This window comes from Rhamphochromis sp. 'chilingali', assembly GCF_963969265.1.
Source record: "Rhamphochromis sp. 'chilingali' genome assembly, chromosome: 15".
NCBI lineage: Eukaryota > Metazoa > Chordata > Actinopteri > Cichliformes > Cichlidae > Rhamphochromis > Rhamphochromis sp. 'chilingali'.
The window spans coordinates 32,779,174-32,802,658 of NC_137942.1; the positions used below are offsets into that span (position 1 = coordinate 32,779,174).

General features: G+C 41.3%; 1 protein-coding gene across 1 annotated transcript in view; it reads left to right on the forward strand.

The window, feature by feature from the left end:
- Window positions 1–744: 744 nt before the first annotated feature.
- LOC308410932 (carnitine O-palmitoyltransferase 1, liver isoform-like) overlaps window positions 745–23,485 on the forward strand; it is a 61,078-nt gene continuing 38,337 nt past the window's right edge. The window contains exons 1-6 of the mRNA XM_080904599.1: window positions 745–850; window positions 6,686–6,828; window positions 15,664–15,803; window positions 19,885–20,062; window positions 22,302–22,403; window positions 22,529–22,666. Of these exons, the coding sequence (XP_080760725.1) occupies window positions 6,688–6,828; window positions 15,664–15,803; window positions 19,885–20,062; window positions 22,302–22,403; window positions 22,529–22,666 (699 nt within the window). The 5' untranslated portion in view covers window positions 745–850; window positions 6,686–6,687. The remainder of the gene's footprint in view (window positions 851–6,685; window positions 6,829–15,663; window positions 15,804–19,884; window positions 20,063–22,301; window positions 22,404–22,528; window positions 22,667–23,485) is intronic.

Consider the following 23,485-nt stretch of genomic DNA (forward strand, 5'->3'; position numbering starts at 1 on the left):
GCATGGGGTTAGGGTCAAATGTTGGACATTTTGGTGTTTTATTGTTCTGTGAAATGTTTACATTGTTTATTTGTTGTGTATTTATTTGTTTATCCTTGTTGTACTAATACAACTTATTATAGAATAACTTGGCATTTTAGTACCCTTGTCGCACAGTGTTGCCTTGAAGCAACAAACCAATATCTGTTTGGGGGGGCTGGGTGTCAAATTTATGATTGATATATTATTAGGGACCCTAAAGCTCCCCCAAAATAGGGAGAAATATTTTTTCCCCCAAAATTAAAAAGTCATGCAGTAGAGGGATAAAATAAAATAAAATAAAAATAAAATAAAGGCAAACTAAGACTGTCTCGCACTCTTTTCTTTTTGTTTTCTAGATGTTGCTTACCAGGGTCCCGTTCATGTAATTCAGAAGCTATAATTAATGAGAAAAAGGAGCGTATTATAATCACAAGTGGGCGGGTTTTCCTACACTGACAGTAGTTTTTTGAGGAGAAATTTACAGCAAAGACGTCTCACTCTGACATAAATACATTTGCCTTTGATGTATTTATGTCAAAGTGACATAAATACCCCCCCCCCCCACACACACACACACACACACACACTTCATTTCTATGTATTTTTATAACTTTGTGTCAATTTCATGTTATTTGCCATATGCCCATTATGCGTACACATTAAGGCCCATGAGCGTGTGAGAGTGCAGCATCTTTGTACATAGAGACGATCTCTGTCAGACGGCGGAGCGGTTGGGGGTTTTCAATCTGTGGCGTGCACTCTGTTGCTGGAAGAGGTGCGGTTCGTACCAGCGTCTGCGTATTAAACTTCACACGGAGAAACTGCAGAGGTACGTTTAGATTAACTTTGAAGACCACTGTTTGAACTGCGACCTTAAAAGAAAAATCTAACTTCTCAGTTTAAACTATTCTGGACATTTTCCGCGCTCTTGGCTTTTGTGAATCTCGCGGGGTGGAAGCTGGTGTCGAGCATGAATGGACCACTGTGAAGTTGAAGTGAAATGGGAGTAATGTGCACTTGCAGTATATATATATGCTAACTAACACGGTGTAGTTCACACAAGTGATCTCGGTGTGGGGTTTTAGTGGCAGCTGTTTTTGTTTGGTAGCTCACGCTCCACACTTAGAAGCGACTACAAAACAAAGTGATTGCGAGTGAGCAGGATGGCTGCACTGTTGGCATTTTCTTTACCAAGAATGGAAGGAGCTTAGCCGTATCCAGGACGGGTTGGTGGTGGGAAAGTTCCCCGATACTCAAATCTGCTATCATTATTCCCTTGTATTGATTTGGTGAGTTGGGACAAGCCCTTACACCAAACAGAACTGACTCATTGGACTTGACCTTGTGCCATGGGCGGGTGTAAATATAGAAACATACAAACAAGAATATGCAAGACATTCCAAAACAAAGTTTGACGAAGCTAATTATGGCATCTAACTCTCAGTCTGAAAGATCGGTGGGCAAGATAATTAAGATAGTAGTTAAGTAGACTGGTAAGAGTTTAAAACCACTGTTTAAAGCACCCGTGTTTGGTGTGTGCTAGTTTAACTTCCGTGTTAAAAAGCTAGAAACAGCTTTCCTACTGGCTATACGTTACATTAAGGTAGTGTATGTTAATGCTTTCGTGTGCACGCGCGCCTCCTCGTGTGCACGCGCGCCAACGGCAGGAAAAACCAGCTTGTCTACGTTGTTCAGATGCTTCAGCAAGACAGTCCATTTCGTAGTTTTACTAACGCTACTAGAACACAAGGGCGTAGATTTGGCATGGACGGAAGGGACATGTCCCCACTAATATCCAGCGATTATTGAATTGTCTCCACCAATAATTTAAACTCTTCGAGTAAAGAAAAACAAACCCGATAGAAAGAAAAAAACATCTGTCGACGTCTCATTCACACAGGACTGGAATCCTATAGGAATTTACAGAGGTCATTTAGAAAAGGTGCAATGGCTTGTAGCTAGTCGAAGTGTGCAAAGCCAGTGAAAGGTCAAGTGTCCGTTTCACCTGTTTCTGGTTACATAGGTGGGGGGAGAAGTGTAGTTGTTTAGTTTAAACATAAGTGGTGGAAAACATCTGTCGTGGCTTTCACTGATGACACACTACCTCGTTTAGAGTATAGATGGCACGATACCACTTTTTTATGTCCGATACCGATATCATAAATTCGGATATCTGCCGATACCGATATGAATCCAATATAGTGTTTTTTAATCAATAAAACAGTTTTTTTTAAATATTTTGCTGCTTTTTGTATAAGTTCATACTCAAGTTTAAAAACCCCCCACTAAAGCTATTCTTTTATACCTGTATGTTTAAAAAAAAAAAATACACTGCAGCCAAAATATTTCATAGTTCAGCAAAACTGATCAACCTAATAAACTTAAACCTGCTCCATCCTCCCTATTCTGGTATTTTAAAGAGTAAGCAACCTAACTAATAGGGCTTTAAAACTCCCAGCAAAAAAAATAAAAATAAAATAGGGAACCACCCACCCTCCACCTCATGATGCTTAATTGACGTAATCAACTGTAATTTGATGCAGTGTGTAAAAAAAAAAGCACAGAAATAAATTATTTTTCAAGAAATATTAAATAGATTCAACATCTTTCTTCAACAGAACTGCAGACTGCACAGATGGTTCCCTCCCAAAGGAAAAAGTACTATAGCTTACTAGGGTATATTAGACCTAATAGTTACTATATACAGTAATGGACTTCTATACATTTTACATCAGATTAAAACTTTGGGTGTAAGATTCAGATAATTATTTATTAAAAGCTCGACATTTTAAATGAGAATAAGAAAGAAAAGTATGTCTTTGTGCCCCCTTTTCCCTTTTCACTGGTCCGACGTGCTACGGTTATGAGCCGAGTTATGCTGTGTCGCAAGTTTTGTGAGGTGCTTTTTTGATATTTAATGGATCGGATTACATTTTTTTGTTTCTCTCCAATATCCGATCCAGTGATTTACGCTAGTTTCGGACCGATACGTAATATCGGATCGGTCCATCTCTAGTTTAGAGTATAAATATATTGCCACAAGTTGCCGGCAGCAGCATTATAGTGACACAGCATAAGTCAAATATAAGCACAAAAGCATCCCAAGTGATGTTTTTCCTGGAAATTCCAAGTGAAGTGTGTAACTGCTTGACAGTAAAGCAGTTTAACAGTGTAACTACAAAAACAGTGCAAGGTTATAAAACAGTTGGTGCCCTGGGTAAAATGTAAATGAAAACAGACTGCAAAGATTTGCAAATTTCATGCACCCATATTTTATTTGGAGTTGAACAGAGAAAATGCATCAAATGTTTGAACTGACAAAATGAATGCTCACAAAAAAAAAAAATTGTGATTTGCAGCTTGCACATCTGCTTCCATCCAAATGACATAATTTACAGGGAAAGCCTGGCATATTTCAGCAAAACATTTCTAAACCACGCACTGCACTTATTACAACAGCATGGCATTTTAGTAAATTAGTCCGGCTGCTGAATGGCTTGCGGTCCAGACTTTTCACATTTGAAGTATCATGAAAGACAAATGGTGACTAAAGAAGACCCAGAACTGCTGAGCTGCTACTAGAGCTGGCTCAAGAGTTAGGAGTTCGCCTTGTAATCGGAAGGTTGCCGGTTCGAGCCCTGGCTTGGACAGTCTCGGTCGTTGTGTCCTTGGGCAAGACACTTCACCCGTTGCCTACTGGTGGTGGTCAGAGGGCCCGGTGGCGCCAGTGTCCGGCAGCCTCGCCTCTGTCAGTGCGCCCCAGGGTGGCTGTGGCTACAATGTAGCTGCCATCACCAGTGTGTGAATGTGTGTGTGAATGGGTGGATGACTGGATATGTAAAGCGCTTTGGGGTCCTTAGGGACTAGTAAAGCGCTATATAAATACAGGCCATTTACCATTTACCATTTAGAGCTGGGCGATATGACGATATATATCGTGTGGACGATAGAAAAGTGTCTATCGTGCCATTTGTCTTCTATCGTTTCTAACCTAATTTTATAAATTATTACATAAAATATGTCATTAACCGGTCGGAGTGGGCACGCTCCGTTTTGCCTAATTATTTTTAAATCCCTGTATAACTGGAACCATGTAAGCTAGGGCAATAATTTTTTTTGCATATGAAACCGGAGGAGTTGTACTTACATCTTGGGGCGATTGTGGAGTTCGCCTTGTAATTGGAAGGTTGCCGGTTCGAGCCCCGGCTTGGACAGTCTCGGTCGTTGTGTCCTTGGGCAATACTCTTCACCCGTTGCCTACTGGTGGTGGTCAGAGGGCCCGGTGGCGCCAGTGTCCGGCAGCCTCGCCTCTGTCAGTGCGCCCCAGGGTGGCTGTGGCTACAATGTAGCTGCCATCACCAGTGTGTGAATGTGTGGATGACTGAATGTGTAAAGCGCTTTGGGGTCCTTAGGGACTAGAAAAGCGCTATATAAATACAGACCATTTAAATCTTATGCTACCAGCTTGTCCTCGGTCACGGTTTCCTTCCACATATAGCTTTGCAAAAATTGCATAAAAAGCACTTGCAGCAACAAAAACATAATATTCCAGAAACACGCTTTGCCCAACAACTTTTCATAACACTTCCTATGTTGGAAGTGTTGTTGTTGGTCAGCGCGAACTATCGCATGTCCGCCATTACCTGCCCGGAACCGGAAGTGACGTCATTTTCGCGGAAAATGTAGTTTTTTGTTTGTTTGTTTTTTTTACCTTCAGGGCCTTATAAGCCTATACTGGTGTTTTTAAAAGTTATGTTTGACTTTATGCGTTTCTGTATCATTTCTGGGATGCTTAGAACTCAAATTACACTGTTGGAAATCGTTTATTTTGATGCACATGCTGTTTTTTTGCAGCAAGTTGGGAAAAGAAAAACTATAGCCAGCCGAAGATATAGCAGTCTTTCACACAAGGCTCTTATGAGAAAACGTCCAAGCGCCATAAACAAACCACAGGAGCCGTCTCGCATTACATTTGTAAATTCATGGCCCCTGTTTATGTAGTTGAGAAGGACAGCTTTCATGACCTCGTCAAAGTCCTTGATCTGAGGTACGTTATGCCCGGTCATAAGCACTTCAGTAAAGTCGAGTTGCCTCGCTTATATGACGCATGCCGGGCCAAAGAAGAGAAGGATGTTTGCAGTGTTGTGCATTATGCTTTGACGACTGACCTATGGACGAGCAGAGATGCGCAGTCCTACATGAGCATAACCATCCATTTCATTAACAATGACTCCACCCTCTGCGCTCGCTGTTTACAGACTGCATACTTTCCATATGACCACAGGTCAGGTGGTATATTGTGATATATATCGTTATCGTGATATAAAATAATTCATATCGGATAAATATTTTTTCCATATCGCCCAACACTAGCTGCTACAAACCGATATCGGACAAGTTATTAAGTTAGTCAGCAAATACACATACAAAATATTGTCAGTTGAAGATTAAAGCACCTACCAATATTTATTTTTTTCTCACAAGTTATTATTTAAGCAAGACTGAACCTCTGTACTAATGAAATCCAGCACTGTGGGGCTTTTAAACAAGGCAGTTAAACCTTGTTTGGGTTCACAAGTTATGGTTATGGAGGAATCCAGATCATTCATCCGTCCTCCCGAGAACACAACAGTTCTGTGTCCTCGGGCAAAGTTTCAGCAACTGCGTTCATTGTGAGACAGTGTCTGCTTGTCCACATCCACCCCTCCCACGTTCACACACACCAGCAGAGAAATAGTTGTTGGAAGTGAGAAATGTGTGGCAATCAGTTGCTTGGCTGCGCAGCGAGAAGAGGAAGCAATAACACAAACACGCTCCCTGCAACGTGACTTCAAAGATTGTGTGTTGCCTGCTTTCTGTAACTTCATGGGTGTTGGGTCACCATCTTTTACTTGAAACTTTGTTAGTCTGCATGTGGCCCCTCTAGGCTCTTCTCCTGCCCCTCAACGGAACCCTTACTCCAAAAAAACATCAGAGAAACCAGTGATGTCATTCAATGTTCCGCTAACAAGGAGCAGCGGTGACTCAGAGTATTTAGTCAGTCCTCCAGTGAAACTGCCTGTCAGACTCGTGTTCCTCCTGTTAAACCTGGTCTGTCTGTCTGCTGCTGAAGGCACGATGGTATTTGCTCAGACTTGCCAAATCCTGGTCAGAAATTTAAGTCTGATAGGAAAAAGGATGAGTTATATGCAATTATACAAGCCAAAATCTAGCTTGTTCCAGAAATGCCACTGAAGTTATTAAATGTGTTGCGTGGAGCTCACTGAGGATGAGACGTGTCGGCGTGGTGGCTGCTGTTTACACAGTTCAGTGTTGAAACAGACTGTGGAACTGCAGGTTTAGTCAAACAGCAAGCAGCATGTACTCTGTGTGCATGGGGCTGCCGTGAGACAACGACATTCCAATGATTCATTAAATTAGTGTAACAATATCGTGCAGAGAGCTACGTTGAGGCTTATCAAATTGGCTGTTCATTCATAAAGCAAGCCAAAAATTTACAGGTTATGAAATCTTATCTGAAATCGCTCACATTCTTCTCCACAATCACAGTCAAAGTCATGATGGTTTCCTGGCTGCAGAGATCGAGTTTAGTTTTGGATCAGATAAGAAGTAAACAAAACACCGCTTCCTCTTGGTGTTCACATTTGTGCTTGTGTTTCCATAGAAATGGCAGAGGCCCACCAGGCAGTGGCATTCCAGTTCACCATAACACCAGAGGGCATCGATCTGCAGCTGTCCTACCAGGCGCTGAACCAGATCTACCTGTCTGGAGTACGATCCTGGAAGAAGCGAGTCAGCCGCGTGAGGGTGAGCATCACAACCCCAGACTAATCAGGCTGTGTACGATTTATTTAAAAAAAAAAAAGTTGTTTACTGTTCATTTAAAGCATTTATTTCATTAGAATGTTCAAAATGCAAAATTGTACTAGTGGGGGGGGGGACAAAGGTATGAGAATCCCATAAATGTTTAATGCTTGGAGGAGACTCCAGGTGGAATGGGTGGCACATATAGAACGCCAGGACTGCCATAATGAATTAATTAAATACACCATTAAATAATTAATTAAATGTGGCAATAGTTAATTAAAATTGGAATTAATTAATTAAATAAATAGTTATGACACATGTAATTAATTAATTATTGACACATTTAATTAATTATTTATGTATTTCACATTTTAATTAATTATTGACACATTTAATTAATTATTTAATGCTATATTTATTTATTTCATTTTGGCAGTCCTGGCGCCTGGCTCTCATCATGAAATAATTTTATCTGTCAGCCTCACCCATCAAACTCAGGAGGCGGGGTTAACGCTGCCCATGCAGCTTCTCTAACATTTGATTGGTTGCCGTGCAAAGTAAGTCAAAACAGGTCGATCCTAGATAATCGATTGCTTGTGTAGACTTGGGGCAGCCAGTTATCCCAGAATGCAGATCAAATCACAAGCAGCAATGGTGGTGGTGTAGTTTTAAAATACCCCGTTTTTCTGTCACCAGCTACACGTTTAACAGTGTTTTAGCCGCGAATGTCGCGCCGTATGTCTGGTCAGGTTGTCAACATAGAACATGTTTGCAAAAGTGCTCAGATGTTTTCAGAGATTTCACTAGCTCTGCTAACAGTTAGCATGCAGAGTGCACCCAGGGGGTACGTTAACCGGTTTGTTTACATATTCCACTCTCCGTGTTCCACATGTTGCATTCGCAGATTCTCATTTTCACCGAACGATCGTCTCTTTCCGCCTGGTCTTGTGTCTCTGTGCTTCTGTAACATAAAGAACGAGCTGACATTTTTCTCACGAAACCAGCGATCAGCTCAACAGACCCTCAGTTTACCTGCATGCATTCTCCTCCTCATCTGTCAGCTGTTTAACACCTGCTGCTAATTCAAGAAACACGCCTACGTTACCTGGTGATAGTCACAGTTTAACTGGGCAGCCGGTGCTCAATATAAAGCAATGTCAGTGCATTTTTCTGCACAAGATAAGTAAATATAGTGTTTTCCCCGAGCGCAGAGCTGCTGGAGCTTGTTTCCTTACAGAGCACTTTATAGGCGAACAGCTTTATCAGCGGCTGATGTCCAATCACCAGCACACAGCTTTGAAACCTCAGCTGAGTTTTAGCTCTCAGTGGTTAAACGCTGGACTTCATTCACTCAGGTTCTGTCTGTCGGGTCACGTTTACTTCGCTGTTTTATTTACAACTGAGCAAATCGGTTTGGCTGAGGTTAAAGTTACGTTTCATAACTGCATAGTTTCACAGACGTTTAATGGTTCACTGGCACATGTGTTAGACTGAACTATTCGTTTTTCTTTATCTGGTGTGTTTTGGATTTAACAGTGAATTCTGAGATTAAACTGACTTTTAAAATGTTTTTATACAAAGAGAAGGCACATTTCCACCGAGAGGAGCAGAGTTTGCAACAGCATGTTCATCATGAAGTCTGCAACCTGGACAGAAATATTATATCATCTGTTTTTTAATAGTTATTCAACTGTATTCTAAGCACCAGCTGTCTGTTAGAATGTGATTTTTTTTCTCTCTCTCTGTTGGCAGAGGTATAAAAATGCGCAGGAAAATCTGACGTGCATGGCAAACTTCAGCGACGATATTTAGGGAGGAATAAACACACATCAGCCTTCGGCCATTTTGATGAACGCATACGCCCCCTAGAGCGCACTGACTTTATTAACAGCCACACAAATGTGAACCACACATCAAACATAAATGAACCATTTGTCTGTCTCCATAATTGAGAGCATTTTCTCTTCTTATGTCAACACTCTCTCTCTCTCTTTTTTTTTTTTTGCTTTTTCGGTCATGTTATGTTTACCTGTCAAAGGCTTGTTACAAACTATGAAACACATCGTGCAGACTTCTGGATGTTAGAAGAAAACTAATACCGCTCATGAATGAGACTAAAGGCAGGAAGGTGTCCTTTAAAACTAAACATGTTAATAGGACCTCCCTGTTTATATCATAGTTTATGATATAGCACGTGTATTTCAGTAATAGCCTGCTGATTTCAGTGTAGTGGTGAACAGTCGCACAGCTCACGTAGGCGTTATCTGTGATACTCCTTAACTATAATTTATCCAAGTTAACTTCAGTTGACCATTCAGACGGTTCTTTTGCAATGAAAAACATAAACACCCATGCTGCCGGGAGGTTTCCTCAGTGCCAGCTGTTAACATTATAGCTGCTTATGCAGTAACCATGGTAACCACGGACTCTGAGCGGCTGGATCGACGGAGGTCAGACAACAATTTTACACGTATGATCTTAAAACAGGACACAGCCACTATACGTGCTGGCCTCATATCAAATGTGAAGGCAGACTGAGTCTATGTTTGACGTTTGTTTATATCTAATCTTCCTTTTCAAACATTTAAACAGCAGCGAGTCTGCAGCTGAGGGAATACAAACTCAAACTGTCGGAACAGGTTTGCTCGTTTCTTGGATTCATTTGGTGATTTATTAAATCTATAACTGTTATTCTAATCTGCTGCTGAGTCTCTTACACTTTTCTTTATGCTGTATATTTTCACGTCTCTGGAATAGTTGGCAGTTAGATAGTCAGCTGGGAAACTTTGTGTTAACTCATGGAGCTGAGGATATCGTGGATATGCTGACCTCGCTGCGTGGTGTACAGAGCGAGGTCAGCATGATTAATATTCACAATAAAAATATTAGCCGAACATCATGAAGTCTGTATGTGTTTCATAGTGTCGAACAACCTTTGTACAGTTAAAGCCAGCAGTTACTACATGACGGAAACACCAACGTTATCTCTTTTATGTGTTTATACACAGGTCACGCTGATTACTGAACAAAAACCCAAAGATCAGATGTTAAACAGATTTATTTGCTCTCTCTCCTCCTTAAACATGTTTTTAATGTTAGTTATAATTCAGAATTGGCGACTGAAACACGTAGGACACATAAGAACATCAGGAAATAAAACACCGATAAATATAACCTCAGTAAAAGAAGTCAGCGGGGGTTACTACAGCTGTGTACCGGGGCCTGCGCTTTGTCGGTGGGATTGCTTGCGAGGCGAGCGGGTCTATCCCACGCTTTGCCGTGAGACTGGGCAGACATCTCCGAAATCATCGAAACACTTTTGCAAAGAGGCTGTATCTTGACAAACCGACCAGACACATGAAGATTAAACCACTACATTCTCGGCTAAAAAAATATTAAAACGGTATTTGGTGACACACAAACAGGGTTTTTCAAAGCTCAGTTCTGTTAGCTTCCACATGCCGGTTGTTGTGTGCTAGAAACAATGGCCACCAGGCCAAAGCAATGGTTTTGACTTGATCAGCGTTAACCCCGCCCCCTGAGTTTGATGGGTGAGGCTGACAGATAAAATTATTTCATGATGAGAGCCAGGCGTCAGGACTGCCAAAATGAAATAAATAAATATATCATTAAATGATTAATTAAATGTGTCAATAATTAATTAAATGTGTCAATAATTAATTAAAATGTGAAATACATAAATAATTAATTAAATGTGTCAATAATTAATTAATTACATGTGTCATAACTATTTATTTAATGAATTAATTCCAATTTTAATTAATTATTGCCACATTTAATTAATTATTTAATGGTGTATTTAATTAATTCATTATGGCAGTCCTGGCGCTCCATAGGCACATGCTGTCACTGTGATCGTGGTTAAATCACCTAGAGATGGCACGATACCACTTTTTTATGTTCGATACCGATATCATAAATTTGGATACCGGCTGATCCCGATCTGAATCCGATATAGTGTTTTTTAATCAATAAAACAGTTTTTTTTAAAACATCTTGCTGCATTTTGTATAAGTTCAAACTGAAGTTTAAAAAAAAAACACTTAAGCTATTCTGTTATACCTGTATGCAAAAAATACACTGCACCCAAAATATTTCATAGTTCATCACTGATCAATCTAATAAACTTAAACCTGCTCCATCCTCCCTATTCTGGTATTTTAAAGAGTAAGCAACCTAACTAATAGGGTTGCAAACTCCCAGCAAAACAAAAAAAAACAGGGAACCACCCCCACCCCCACCTCATGATGCTTAATCAACGTAATCAACTTTAATTTGATGCAGTTAAAAAAAAATGCAAAAAAATAAATTATTTTTCAAGAATAATTAAGTACCGTATTTCCCGGACTACGAAGCGCACCTGAATATTAGCCGCACAAGCTAAAATCAGGGGAAAATCCTGTTTTGTACATACATTAGCCGCACCTGACTAAAAGCCGCAGGTGTTTCAATGTTGACTCATCATATGTAAGAGAATATGCACAAAGCGAATTGTCAAGAAAGAGACGGCTGTTTGGAGAAATCACTTTTATTAATATTGTGAAAAACAAGTTATGGGTACATATTTGCATAACTTTTTATGCAAAGTACAAGTAGCGGTAATTACAAGTACGAAACATGTACTGTGCTTCATAAATGAGTAACAAATGTAGTACATAACAGTAACCTACAGCACACCAGAAAAATAGATTCGGCCTACCTTTTAGGCTCAGGTGCAGTGACACGGCTTCAACAAGAAGAAAAGTCAGTCCTTCACCACCATCTTTCTCTTCTTCCTGCACTAAAACCACCAAAGTCCTCTCCTCCAGTGTCGGAAACGAACAGGCTCAGGGTGGATACGTCATCCACTCTCAGCTTCTTTCCTTCGTTGTCACTTTCAAAACCAAAGAAATCCTCGTTGTCAGAGTCAGAGTCGAACACCCTCTGAAGGGCCGTGGCGGTGTCCTCCTCTCCATCATGCAGCAGTCCAGCCCTTCGAAATCCGTTGGTGATCGTGGATGTTTTCACACTTTTCCACGCTGTCAGATTCCACCGGTGGAGTTGAGCATAACTTGCTTTTCGCAAGTTTATCGCCGCTCGTCATCCACGTCTCCCGCTGAACGCGTAGCGCTGCTTTGAAGTTTGTTTTTCGCGCTACTTGTATGGCACTATGTTTCCTGGCGGATGGACATGTGACCAACACACCACTCTTGAACCCCGATACTGTGTGTCTGATCACATGCCCTTCCGCCAGGCAATGTAGTGCTGTACAACAGCGGAACAAATCTTACGATATGACAAAAATCATGGACAATCCATAGAAAAGCCGCACCTGACTAAAAGCCGCAGGGTTCAAAGCTAAAGTAGCGGCTTATAGCCCGACAATTACGGTGGAGTCAACATCTTTCTTCAACAGAATTGCAGACTGCACAGATGGTTCCCAAAGGAAAAAGTACTATAGCTTACTAGGGTATATGAGGCTACGTTCACTCTGCAGGTCTTGATGCTCAGTTCCGATTTTTTGATCAAATCCGATTTTTTTTGTCTGCTCGTTCACACTACAAATAAAATGCGACAGCAAACGCGCTCTAGTGTGAACGCTCAAAGCGGCCGCATGCGCAAAAGAAGATGTCACACACAACGCGCTCTGTTTAGACCCAGAACAAACTATATTGTTTGACTGATGGCCTTAATATAAAGACTTCGGACTTCACGTTTCCCAATTTTTGCTTTAAGTTATTTTGTTATTTACATAATAATGTAAATAACCTAATAATGACCCTTATTGCTGTTTTAGAGGAGCGCTGCTTCAAAGGATAGCTGCAGATTTCTGTCAGAATCTGCAGATTATACAGTAAAAATAAAATGTTTACGTTGTCTTCCCAACAGTTTCACTAACATCTACACTGGATGGCCAGGAAGGGTTCACAATGTCTTCTCCAGCGCTGATAATTGGCGTCTGTCTTGTGTCAGTGACGTAAAAAATGGATTTAATGCGACTTGACCGTTCAAACAGCAGTCGCTTTCTAAAACATCGGATATGTATCGGATTCAGTACCACATACGAAAGTGACCCCGATCGGATTTGAAAATATCGGATTTGCGCCGTTCACACTGTCAGACCATGATCGGATATGAATAATAATAATAATGGATTGCATTTATATAACGCTTTTCAAGGCACCCAAAGCGCTTTACAATGCCACTATTCATTCACTCTAACATTCACACACTGGTGGAGGCAGCTACAGTTGTAGCCACAGCTGCCCTGGGGCAGACTCTAGGGTAAAGTATCTTGCCCAAGGACACAACGACCAGGACAGAGAGCCCGGGGATCGAACTGCGACCTTCCGGTTACAGATGCGATTCCCAAACCCCTGAGCCACGGTCGCATAGGGTCAAAAAAATCAGATTTGATGCGCTTTCGCCTGCAGTGTGAACGTAGCCTTAGACTTAACAGTTACTATATACAGTAATGGACTTCTATACATTTCACATCAGATTAAAACTTTGGTTGTAAGATTCAGATAATTATTTATTAAAAGCTCGACATTTTAAATGAGAATAAGAAAGAAAAGTATGTCTTTGTGCCCCCTTTTCCCTGTTAATGCCCTATCGGCCCCCCTGGCTAAACTTTGCTAGATCCGCCCCTGCACAGTTACCAGCGTCAGCTACGTAGAAAAAGATCCTGGTGTAGAAAGTAATATTAAATAAATTCTAACAACAGCTGATCAAGCTTAAACCTGCTGCTGTTGTTCAGCCGCTGGTTTCCTCTTTCTGGTGCAAAGTGGGCCAAAAACAAACAAGAGAGACAGACTCGTGACAAAAAAGCTGATCATTGATCAGTTTCATGATTGAAGTAGCAGCAAGAAGAGGCAGTCGCTCCATATATCGTTTGTTAAGCTTAACGCGGGAATGCTTTACAAACATTCAGAGATGAACTTACACACTTGCTTTACTTCTCTCTGGGATCACTTCCTCGGAGATGAAATGCCGGGTTGGTAGCGAGGCTACAAATACTCAACCAGACAACAGGTCTTGCATGCCACAGCCGCTCTATCACGTGAGCACACTGCTCCGACGTGCTACGAGCTGAGTTACGCCGTGTCGAAAGTTTTGTGAGGTGCTTTTTTGATATTTAATGGATCGGATTACATTTTTTATTTCTCTCCGATATCCGATCCAGTGATTTACGTCAGTATCAGACCGATACCGATACGTAATATCGGATCTGTCCATCTCTAAAATCAGCTGTGCAGGAGCTGAGGTAACAAAGTGCTTTAAAGAAAGTCTCATATCAGGCGAAATGTTTCTTCCTGCTTGATAAAGGGTTTCAGCTTTAAACACTACAGTGCACCTGCAGTCTCACTATGGACTCATGCTCCTGAAACACCTGCAGGATGTGCTTTGATGCTGCTGTGAAACCTGTCTGTATCTGTAAGCATTAATAAGAGAAAAATATTTTAGTTAACTTTTTTATTCCTATTTATTCTATTTATCCCCTTTGTATATTTTATATATATATATATATATATATATATATATATATATATATATATATAACAATTCTGTAACTGTAACTTCGGTCGTTGCTGTGCTTTTTGGAAGTCGAATTTCCCAGAGGAACCCACCCGAGGGATTAATAAAGTTCTATCTTATCTCTTATCTTTATCTCTTGAAATGAAAATAAAACCTAGACTTTGGACTTTTTATTGTAATATCTCTACTGATTTGTGCCTGATGGATTTATCAGCTGGGCCAAAACATCTATCAATGTTAGCTATTTGCAGATATATTGGTATTGGCGTTTATATCAGCCAATAAATGAAAACGAAAAGGAAAGCAGAAACGGGAGAAACGCCCTTCAACCATGTTGGGTTTGATGTTGCAGAGTTTGCAGCTTCCCTGCTGGCAGCACCACCGCTGTAATGATATCGACTGATTCAGTTTTAAGCTTTTGTTCAGCAACCAAAATCCAGAGAAGGCCTGTGTGTGTTGAGCTTCATCAGTAATGCAAACAAACAGGTTAAATGTTGTTAATTGTCCTGTCATAATGTCTGTTTTTCAAAATTATTACTTTTCACTGACAGTTATCGTGGTATACTTGGAATACCATTAATCAGGAAGGGAATGCCTTCATTGTTACTTTTTTTTTTTTGTCAATATAAGATTTGTTAACATTTCAGCTGCAAGAGGATTACTATTATTTCACAATCACTGACGTGCTTCACGTGTGGTCACGTGGTTTTATACTGCCACACATCAGAAGTCTGTATGCAGTTGAACGTTGACTAAATTTCAGTGTTTCCGCCAAATCAGCACTCTCTACTTGTTGTTACCTTTGTGAGAAGTAGGCGGGTCATTCGTGTCCAGGATGGGGCTGACTGCACATGGCAGTATTACGTGGTCTACCTGGGTAACCCTGGTATGATGTTTGCCCTTCTGGGTGACAGCTGTTAATATTTGCATCACCACTTGTGGGAAGTCATTATGTTCAGTCACAATCTCTTTGTAACCTTCAGTGTTTGTTGGTGAGTGTATGAAATCAAATGAGGCCAAACACAGTTGAAACCCATAAATGTTTCCCCACTCATGATTAGAACATTAAGAAACACATCAGTGTCATGTTTGGCTTTAGAGCAAAGTTTATAAAAATGATCTGAAACGACACAGCTGTGAAACCAGGTGTGCTGGATCATATTCACATCTGTAATGCGTTCCTTATTAAAGCTGCTAATGGAAGATGGTTTTTCACCTCTGAAGGTCTGACCTGCACTTTGTTTCAGAGCCACCGCTGAATAATCCCAATGCCTGTTTCTTTTTCTCTGCTAACAGAACAGTCTGATTAAAGGAGTGTACCCCGCCAGCCCGTCATCCTGGCTCTTCGTTGCCATAGGAATCCTGGCCACCATGTACATGCAGTCGGATCCCAGCATGGGGCTCATCACCAAGATACAGCAGCACCTGCCGCTAAGGTACACAACGGCAATGTCAGTGGCAAAGTTCTTTAAATGGGCAAAATGATTTGATAATGCAAAGTAGACAAATTAGACCATAATTGTGTCGTTGTTGGGTTTTGTTTTAATCAAAGTAACAAATCTGAAGGTGCAAAAATAGGTGAGCACATGGAATCATAATTTAGCTTTATCAGGGTAAACTCTGCTCTTATCTCGTCTGCTGTGGGTGACGACAGGGACGAAGTGTATGTATGTGTGTGCGTGCAGCAGAGAATGATGAAGCTACCATGATTGGTGGATACATGAAGTGGTGAAAATGTAAAATGGTTCATGGGTACTTTATCTGACTTAACAGTTGCAAATAGACTTTTACTCTATACTCGATCACTGAAAACACTTCATACAGCTCATTCACCCATTCACACAGCACTTTTTTGTTCTTTTTCTACATCTAAGAGCTGTTCTGTCAATCATTCATTGTGAAGAACGCCTCGAGAGCAGCTCTGTATCTTCCCCAAGGAGCTTTTGGCGAGCAAGGCCCATGATTGATCAAACTTCTCTCAGAGTTCTGCAGACAAATCAAGTGTCAAGAAACTATAATGTGATGCTTATTTTAAGCCCAGCATCTTCCTTACCTCCTCAGTTCAGTTGTTATGTCTTTGATGCCATGTTGTTCTGGAAGTTTTGCTCTTGCTCATGTTTTTATGTTGCTTAGTAGCTTTTATTTCTGCACACTGTATTTGCCCACAGTTTCACTCATGTCCCTGTGCTGTGTTGCTGCTAATGGTGATGCTGCCGCGACTCAGAAACCTGAAACATTTTATTAAAAACATCTCATGGGGACCATATGACAATAACTGCTGTGATAACTAGGACTGGAATTATGTGTCCAGTTGAAGTGTTTCCAAGTGTGTGAGTTTTTCCTTCTTAAAGGTGCAGCAGCACTCTAAGGCCTTACAGTGAGGAGGGCTGGAGTTGTGTATACATATATAGCAGGTTTTTCAGCATGTTAACAAGATGAGTCAGTACAGAGGATTGTGGGTGTGGTGCTTAAACCTGAACTTTCCTCTACTTCCTACCAGCCTGACTACTAACTGTAGCTTTATATTCTTGCATAAAGCATCACTGATTCACTGACTGCACCTGTTGCCTTCATGATGTTCTGAGTCATTTCAGACAGCAAGGTTAATAAACAGATGAATATAACTGGCAGGATAGAGGGCATGGTGAAAGCGAACAGTGACATTCATTATAATGACTGTAGCTGAACATGTGACATGAATGAACTGAAACCAACATGAGTGTAAGGGTGATCACATGTCTCAATCACCAGTGCACACATTCATCATCCACCACATTAAATCCACCTGTCTAATATTACAGTGGGGCAAAAAAGTATTTAGTCAGCCACCGATTGTGCAAGTTCCCCCACCTAAAATGATGACAGAGGTCAGTAATTTGCACCAGAGGTACACTTCAACTGTGAGAGACAGAATGTGAAAAAAAAATCCATGAATCCACATGGTAGGATTTGTAAAGAATTTATTCGTAAATTAGGGTGGAAAATAAGTATTTGGTCAATAACAAAAATACAACTCAATACTTTGTAACATAACCTTTGTTGGCAATAACAGAGGTCAAACGTTTACTATAGGTCTTTACCAGGTTTGCACACACAGTAGCTGGTATTTTGGCCCATTCCTCCATGCAGATCTTCTCGAGAGCAGTGATGTTTTGGGGCTGTCGCCGAGCAACACGGACTTTCAACTCCCGCCACAGATTTTCTATGGGGTTGAGGTCTGGAGACTGGCTAGGCCACTCCAGGACTTTCAAATGCTTCTTACGGAGCCACTCCTTTGTTGCCCGGGCGGTGTGTTTTGGATCATTGTCATGTTGGAAGACCCAGCCTCGTTTCATCTTCAAAGTTCTCACTGATGGAAGGAGGTTTTGGCTCAAAATCTCACGATACATGGCCCCATTCATTCTGTCCTTAACACGGATCAGTCGTCCTGTCCCCTTGGCAGAAAAACAGCCCCATAGCATGATGTTTCCACCCCCATGCTTCACAGTAGGTATGGTGTTCTTGGGATGCAACTCAGTATTCTTCTTCCTCCAAACACGACGAGTTGAGTTTATACCAAAAAGTTCTACTTTGGTTTCATCTGACCACATGACATTCTCCCAATCCTCTGCTGTATCATCCATGTGCTCTCTGGCAAACTTCAGACGGGCCTGGACATGCACTGGCTTCAGCAGCGGAACACGTCTGGCACTGCGGGATTTGATTCCCTGCCGTTGTAGTGTGTTACTGATGGTGACCTTTGTTACTTTGGTCCCAGCTCTCTGCAGGTCATTCACCAGGTCCCCCCGTGTGGTTCTGGGATCTTTGCTCACCGTTCTCATGATCATTTTGACCCCACGGGATGAGATCTTGCGTGGAGCCCCAGATCGAGGGAGATTATCAGTGGTCTTGTATGTCTTCCATTTTCTGATGATTGCTCCCACAGTTGATTTTTTCACACCAAGCTGCTTGCCTATTGTAGATTCACTCTTCCCAGTCTGGTGCAGGTCTACAATACTTTTCCTGGTGTCCTTCGAAAGCTCTTTGGTCTTGGCCATGGCGGAGTTTGGAGTCTGACTGTTTGAGGCTGTGGACAGGTGTCTTTTATACAGATGATGAGTTCAAACAGGTGCCATTCATACAGGTAACGAGTGGGGGACAGAAAAGCTTCTTACAGAAGATGTTACAGGTCTCTGAGAGCCAGAGATTTTCCTTGTTTGAGGTGACCAAAGTGTACCTCTGGTGCAAATTACTGACCTCTGTCATTATTTTAAGTGGGGGAACTTGCACAATCGGTGGCTGACTAAATACTTTTTTGCCCCACTGTATGTAGGTCCCCTCTCATGGTGCCAACACTGCTCTGGCCCGTCGGGGCATGGACGTGGGACTCCAGGGGGATGGAGACATTGGGTTCCTGGGGTTGTAGGGTTGGGCCTCCGTGATTGGGCTTGTTTTTCAAACATCCTGGCTCGGATTGGGATCTGGGGAGTTTGGAGACCGGGCCAACATCTCGGACCGTTTGTCATGTTCCTGACTAGTTTTGTGGTGTGGTGGGGTGCACTGTCCTGCTGGGGACGACCGCTGCCGTCAGCAAGTGTCTTCGCCAACAGCTGATAGGTAGGTGGCGTGTCTCAGTTACATCCACCTGAACGCTAGGAACCGAGGTTTCTCAGGAGAGTCAAAACTCACTTTCCTGATTACCAAGCTGTACTAGTGCAGTACTAGACTACAGAAAAAAACTGAACTGCCCGTGCTTGTTGCCTTCATTATGAGTTTATTACTTTTTAAATGCAATCTAATATCATAACATCTAATATCCTAACATCTTATTGTTTTTAATACTATGCACAGTTCACTTCCTCAGTGGCCCGCTAGGTGTTGCTGTTGTATTTTTATACTGTCAGAAGCCTCACGGTAAGATTAAACATGAGCTATGTGAGTGAAATGCACACTTTCTCAGTTTTGCTAAAGTAACAGATTATTCGGGGAGAACTGCATTTATCAAGAACGGATTTATTTATTTATTCTATAATTTTGTGTTAACCTGTCAAAGGCAGCAGTTTTTGGAGCCACTGGAATCTAAAAGCTGCTGTCTTGGTCACTAACACTGAAGTCTATTTTTGCATCAGTTCTTAGCTGTAGATAAAAATACTTCCGATCGGTGTTTAGTGTAGCTGTAATCAGATAATACTGCTTATTACCTCACATTTGAAACTAATTACCAGGCAGTTGTCTGGTTATATCTGAGCCTCTCTGGGCTGGACTCTGAGTGTTGCCGATAAATATGGCTGTAAATTACCATGGTGGTGTGTAGAGGCAAAATTACAAAAATTGTCTTTTTTAGTTATTTTATCAGATATGGGAGATGTCCCACTGCTCTGTTAAAGTAACAAACAGAGCAACGGGACATCTCTTAAAAAGGTCATTTATCAAGACTGTTCCTCCCAGTTTCCTGCAGATTGTATTATTTATTGTCTATTGAAAAAGTTTCCTTGTAGCTGCTCGCATCATTAAAGCGATCTCACTCCCTCTGTGCAGTCTCCACATGTCCCTCAGTGCCCAGGGCCAGACTATGGTGTCGGCGCTGGTCTTCAGCACTCTGCTGTGGCTCTCCCTCATCCTCGCCCTCAGGTTCTGCCTCAAACTGCTGCTGTCCTACCACCAGTGGATGTTTGAAAAGCACGGCCGGATGTCTAACACCACCAAAGTCTGGGTGGTAAGCCACGTTCCTGCTCGGTCCCACAGCTTCCTCCAGAGGTTGCTGTGTGCGTGTGTTGGACTCGAGGAGTTATTGCATTAATTTTTTCCTGGACTGTGTAATATTTATGTTGGATAACATGAACCAAAAGCACATTGATTATTTTTAGGCTGAATGGTTCCATGTTATAGTGTTGTGTGGGTTTTTTCTTTTCAAGCACATAACACGTCCAAAAATGCTGCAAACATAGAGCTGGGCGATAGAACGATAACGATATATATCGCGATATAACTTTTACTCGATAGAGAAATTAAGCTATCGCGATAGACCTCGCCGCTCTTGTCCTCTTAAAAAAAAAAAAAAAAAAAAAAAAAGGTCAGCCAATCCAAATTAAGTAGCCCAGAGCCGAACCAATCACAGCCGCAGCGTCACGTCGCGTGACTTGTTACCTACAGCACAAGTGCCAAGCTGCACGTGTGTTTGTTTGGGAAGCAGCCAGCCCGTAATGGAGGAAATGAGTGTGCCGACTAGAAAAATCAACCGAGCGTGACCGAAGAGAAAACAGATGATGGTTCCAACGCCGGAGAGATTGTCGAACGGAAGAGCCATAGAAGTTCCGTAGTGTGAAGGTATTTCGGCTATTTCAAGTCTGACAAAAAACAGAGTAGCGTGCACTGTAAATTGTGCCGAAAGCAAGTCTGGAAATACAATAAACTGGTGCATGCGTCACACTGTGCGCCACGTTATTGTTTCGGTGAAATGAATTTCTACAATACTGTTAATTCTACTCTCTGCAGTGTTTAAATGCTTACATATACACACAGTTACTGTCCCTCCACACATACGACTCGGTTCTGCTTCTATGCCCCAGCTTTGTTTACTTTTTCCCACCGAGGCTTCTAGACTTCTGATTGGCCAACATTTCTGCACGGTTAGGAATCTAGCGCCACCTGCTGCTTTGGAATGTTCATAGCAGCGTTTTCCTTCATTTCTGCCTTTATGTGTGGACGGGATTATTTTTTAAAACGGAAACGGAAAATCTCCGTTTTCAAAAATACCCGTGTACGTGTGGACGTAGCCTCAGTCTCTGACTGGAAGCGCTAATTCATCATTCGGCTTTTGTCAGACTAAAGTAACTGTTAAAACTGTTTGAAAAGCTCAGCTATACAACAAGGAGAGATTGAGAATTTCCTTTTAGTTCTCAGTTTATTTGATATTGACAAAAGTTAGTCAGTTTTGTCTGTTCTTCTGTAAAACAAACTAAGATTTATTTTTAGAATTAATATTTTGTTTCTAAGTGGAATTGACAATTTAGTCTGTTTCATTTGTTCTATTTTGAAACTTAAACGCTTTAGCGGCTGCCTTTTGTGTAGTTTGCAATATTTGCCTTTATCTATCTGAAAAAGTCTCATGTTCCTTAAGTACATCTACCCTGTTGAACTTATTATGGGAAATAAATATTTAAAAACAAGCTGCTGATTATTTCACATTTTACTTGTGAGCAACGGCACATTTAAATCTTACAAATATAGTTATTTGGCTTATATCGTGATAGATATCGTTATCGCCTGAAATGAAAAAAACATATCGTGATATGAAAAAATCTCATATCGCCCAGCTCTATGCAAACATGAAATGATGTAAAGCTGTTTTAAACATGTTTCTCTGATTTGAAAGAGTAACAGTCTCACTGGATTGTTTGCTTTGCCTCATTCTTGTAGTTTAATTCCTTTTAAGTGGGGCTTGTTCGAGCTTCTGAGCTCGTCTGTTATCTACAGTAGATGGCAGCACACACTGTCAGGCCTGCAGAGCCCTGACTGGGAGAAAAAATTCAACTACTGCTGGTGATGATTTACAGCAACACTTAATACTCGCTTAAGCGTGAGTTTTGCTTGGAAGTAGGAATGTTCATCTGATCTTGGAGGATTGGTCCATGGAGTCTGGTTTTGAAAATCATGATGATTAAATAAACAGCTCCAGTTTTTCAGTCTTGGATCGGAGCAGTATCTGCCTCCTAGCTGGAAGAGAACTTTGAAAGGGAGCTTTACTTTAAAGAAACTTTATTTTCATTGTCATTAAACCTCCTCCTGTGATAAAGATCGCACCCAGCCCTCTCTAATATTCAAAGACTGAGGGTTTTTGTTGTAAAAGGTAGAAAATCTCTTTTAGGGATAAGATTACATTTTCTTATTGAAAGCACGCTGTCTGTAATGACCGTCTAAAACTGTCTCCCCTCTTTGACCTCTGTTTCTTTCAGCCTCTGGTGAGGTTGCTGTCAAGCAGGAAGCCTTTGCTGTACAGCTATCAGTCGTCTCTACCTCACCTCCCCGTTCCAGCCATCCAAGACACCGTGAGCAGGGTGAGCGTGAACATACACCTGAACACATGGTGGCACATTTAAGTTTGTTTTCTTCCCCATCCTTATCCTTATCATCTTGTGTTCAAGAATCAGATTAACGCTGCCTGAATGTTTGCTGTTATCAGTACTTGGAGTCGGTGCGCCCTCTGCTGACGGACCCGGAGTTTAAACGCATGTCAGACCTGGCCAATGAGTTTGAGTCGAATCTGGGGAACCGCCTCCAACGCTACCTGAAACTTAAAGCTCTGTGGGCCACCAATTATGTAGGTATTCAGCAGGAAGTACACCCAGTGCAGCTGACAGCGAGGGGTACAGGAGGGTGTATTGACTAACCCAGAGTTACTCATGCTCAAGGGCAACACACGCTGACCTTTGTCCAAACTAAATGAATTGACTCTGTATACAAACAAAAAACAATCTTCTTCACTGCATAATATCATTTTTATAATTAAACAAATTACTAAACTTTACAATTTCCCCAATAATTTCATGAATATGAATTTGTGCATGGCTGCTTTTTTTTTTTTAACCTTGCCAGAGCAGGTGCAGCAGGTTTATATAACAACACAAATGTCGGTTATTTTCATCATTTCTCCAGCTTGTTAACAACTTCACCAGGTCACAGGACATGCCCATCATTTAGCTGCTTTGATCCTGAAGCTTCCGGCTCTGAGCTTTGAATGAGTTAAATGTGTTTGTGGTGGTTCTGCTGCAGTTTTGACAAACACTTTGTGTCACTCACAGTGAGTCGCTTCACAGCCTTCATATTAATGTGAAGGTGCCACAAATGTTTCCTGTGCTCGCCTGGTAGTGCAGAAAAGTATAGCAGCATCTTAATGATTATTTAAAGCATATACAGCGGTCCCTCATTCATCACCGGGGTTATGTTTTAAGAATAACCCACGATAGGTGAAATCTGCGAAGTAGCCAACTTTATTTTTTTATAATTATTATAATGTTTTAAGGCTGTAAACCCCTCCCTACACACTTTATACACTTTTCTCAGACAGGCACGAACATTTTCACACTTTTCTCTCTTGTTTAAACTCTCAAAGTTCAAACCTTTGTAGAAAAATAAGTCC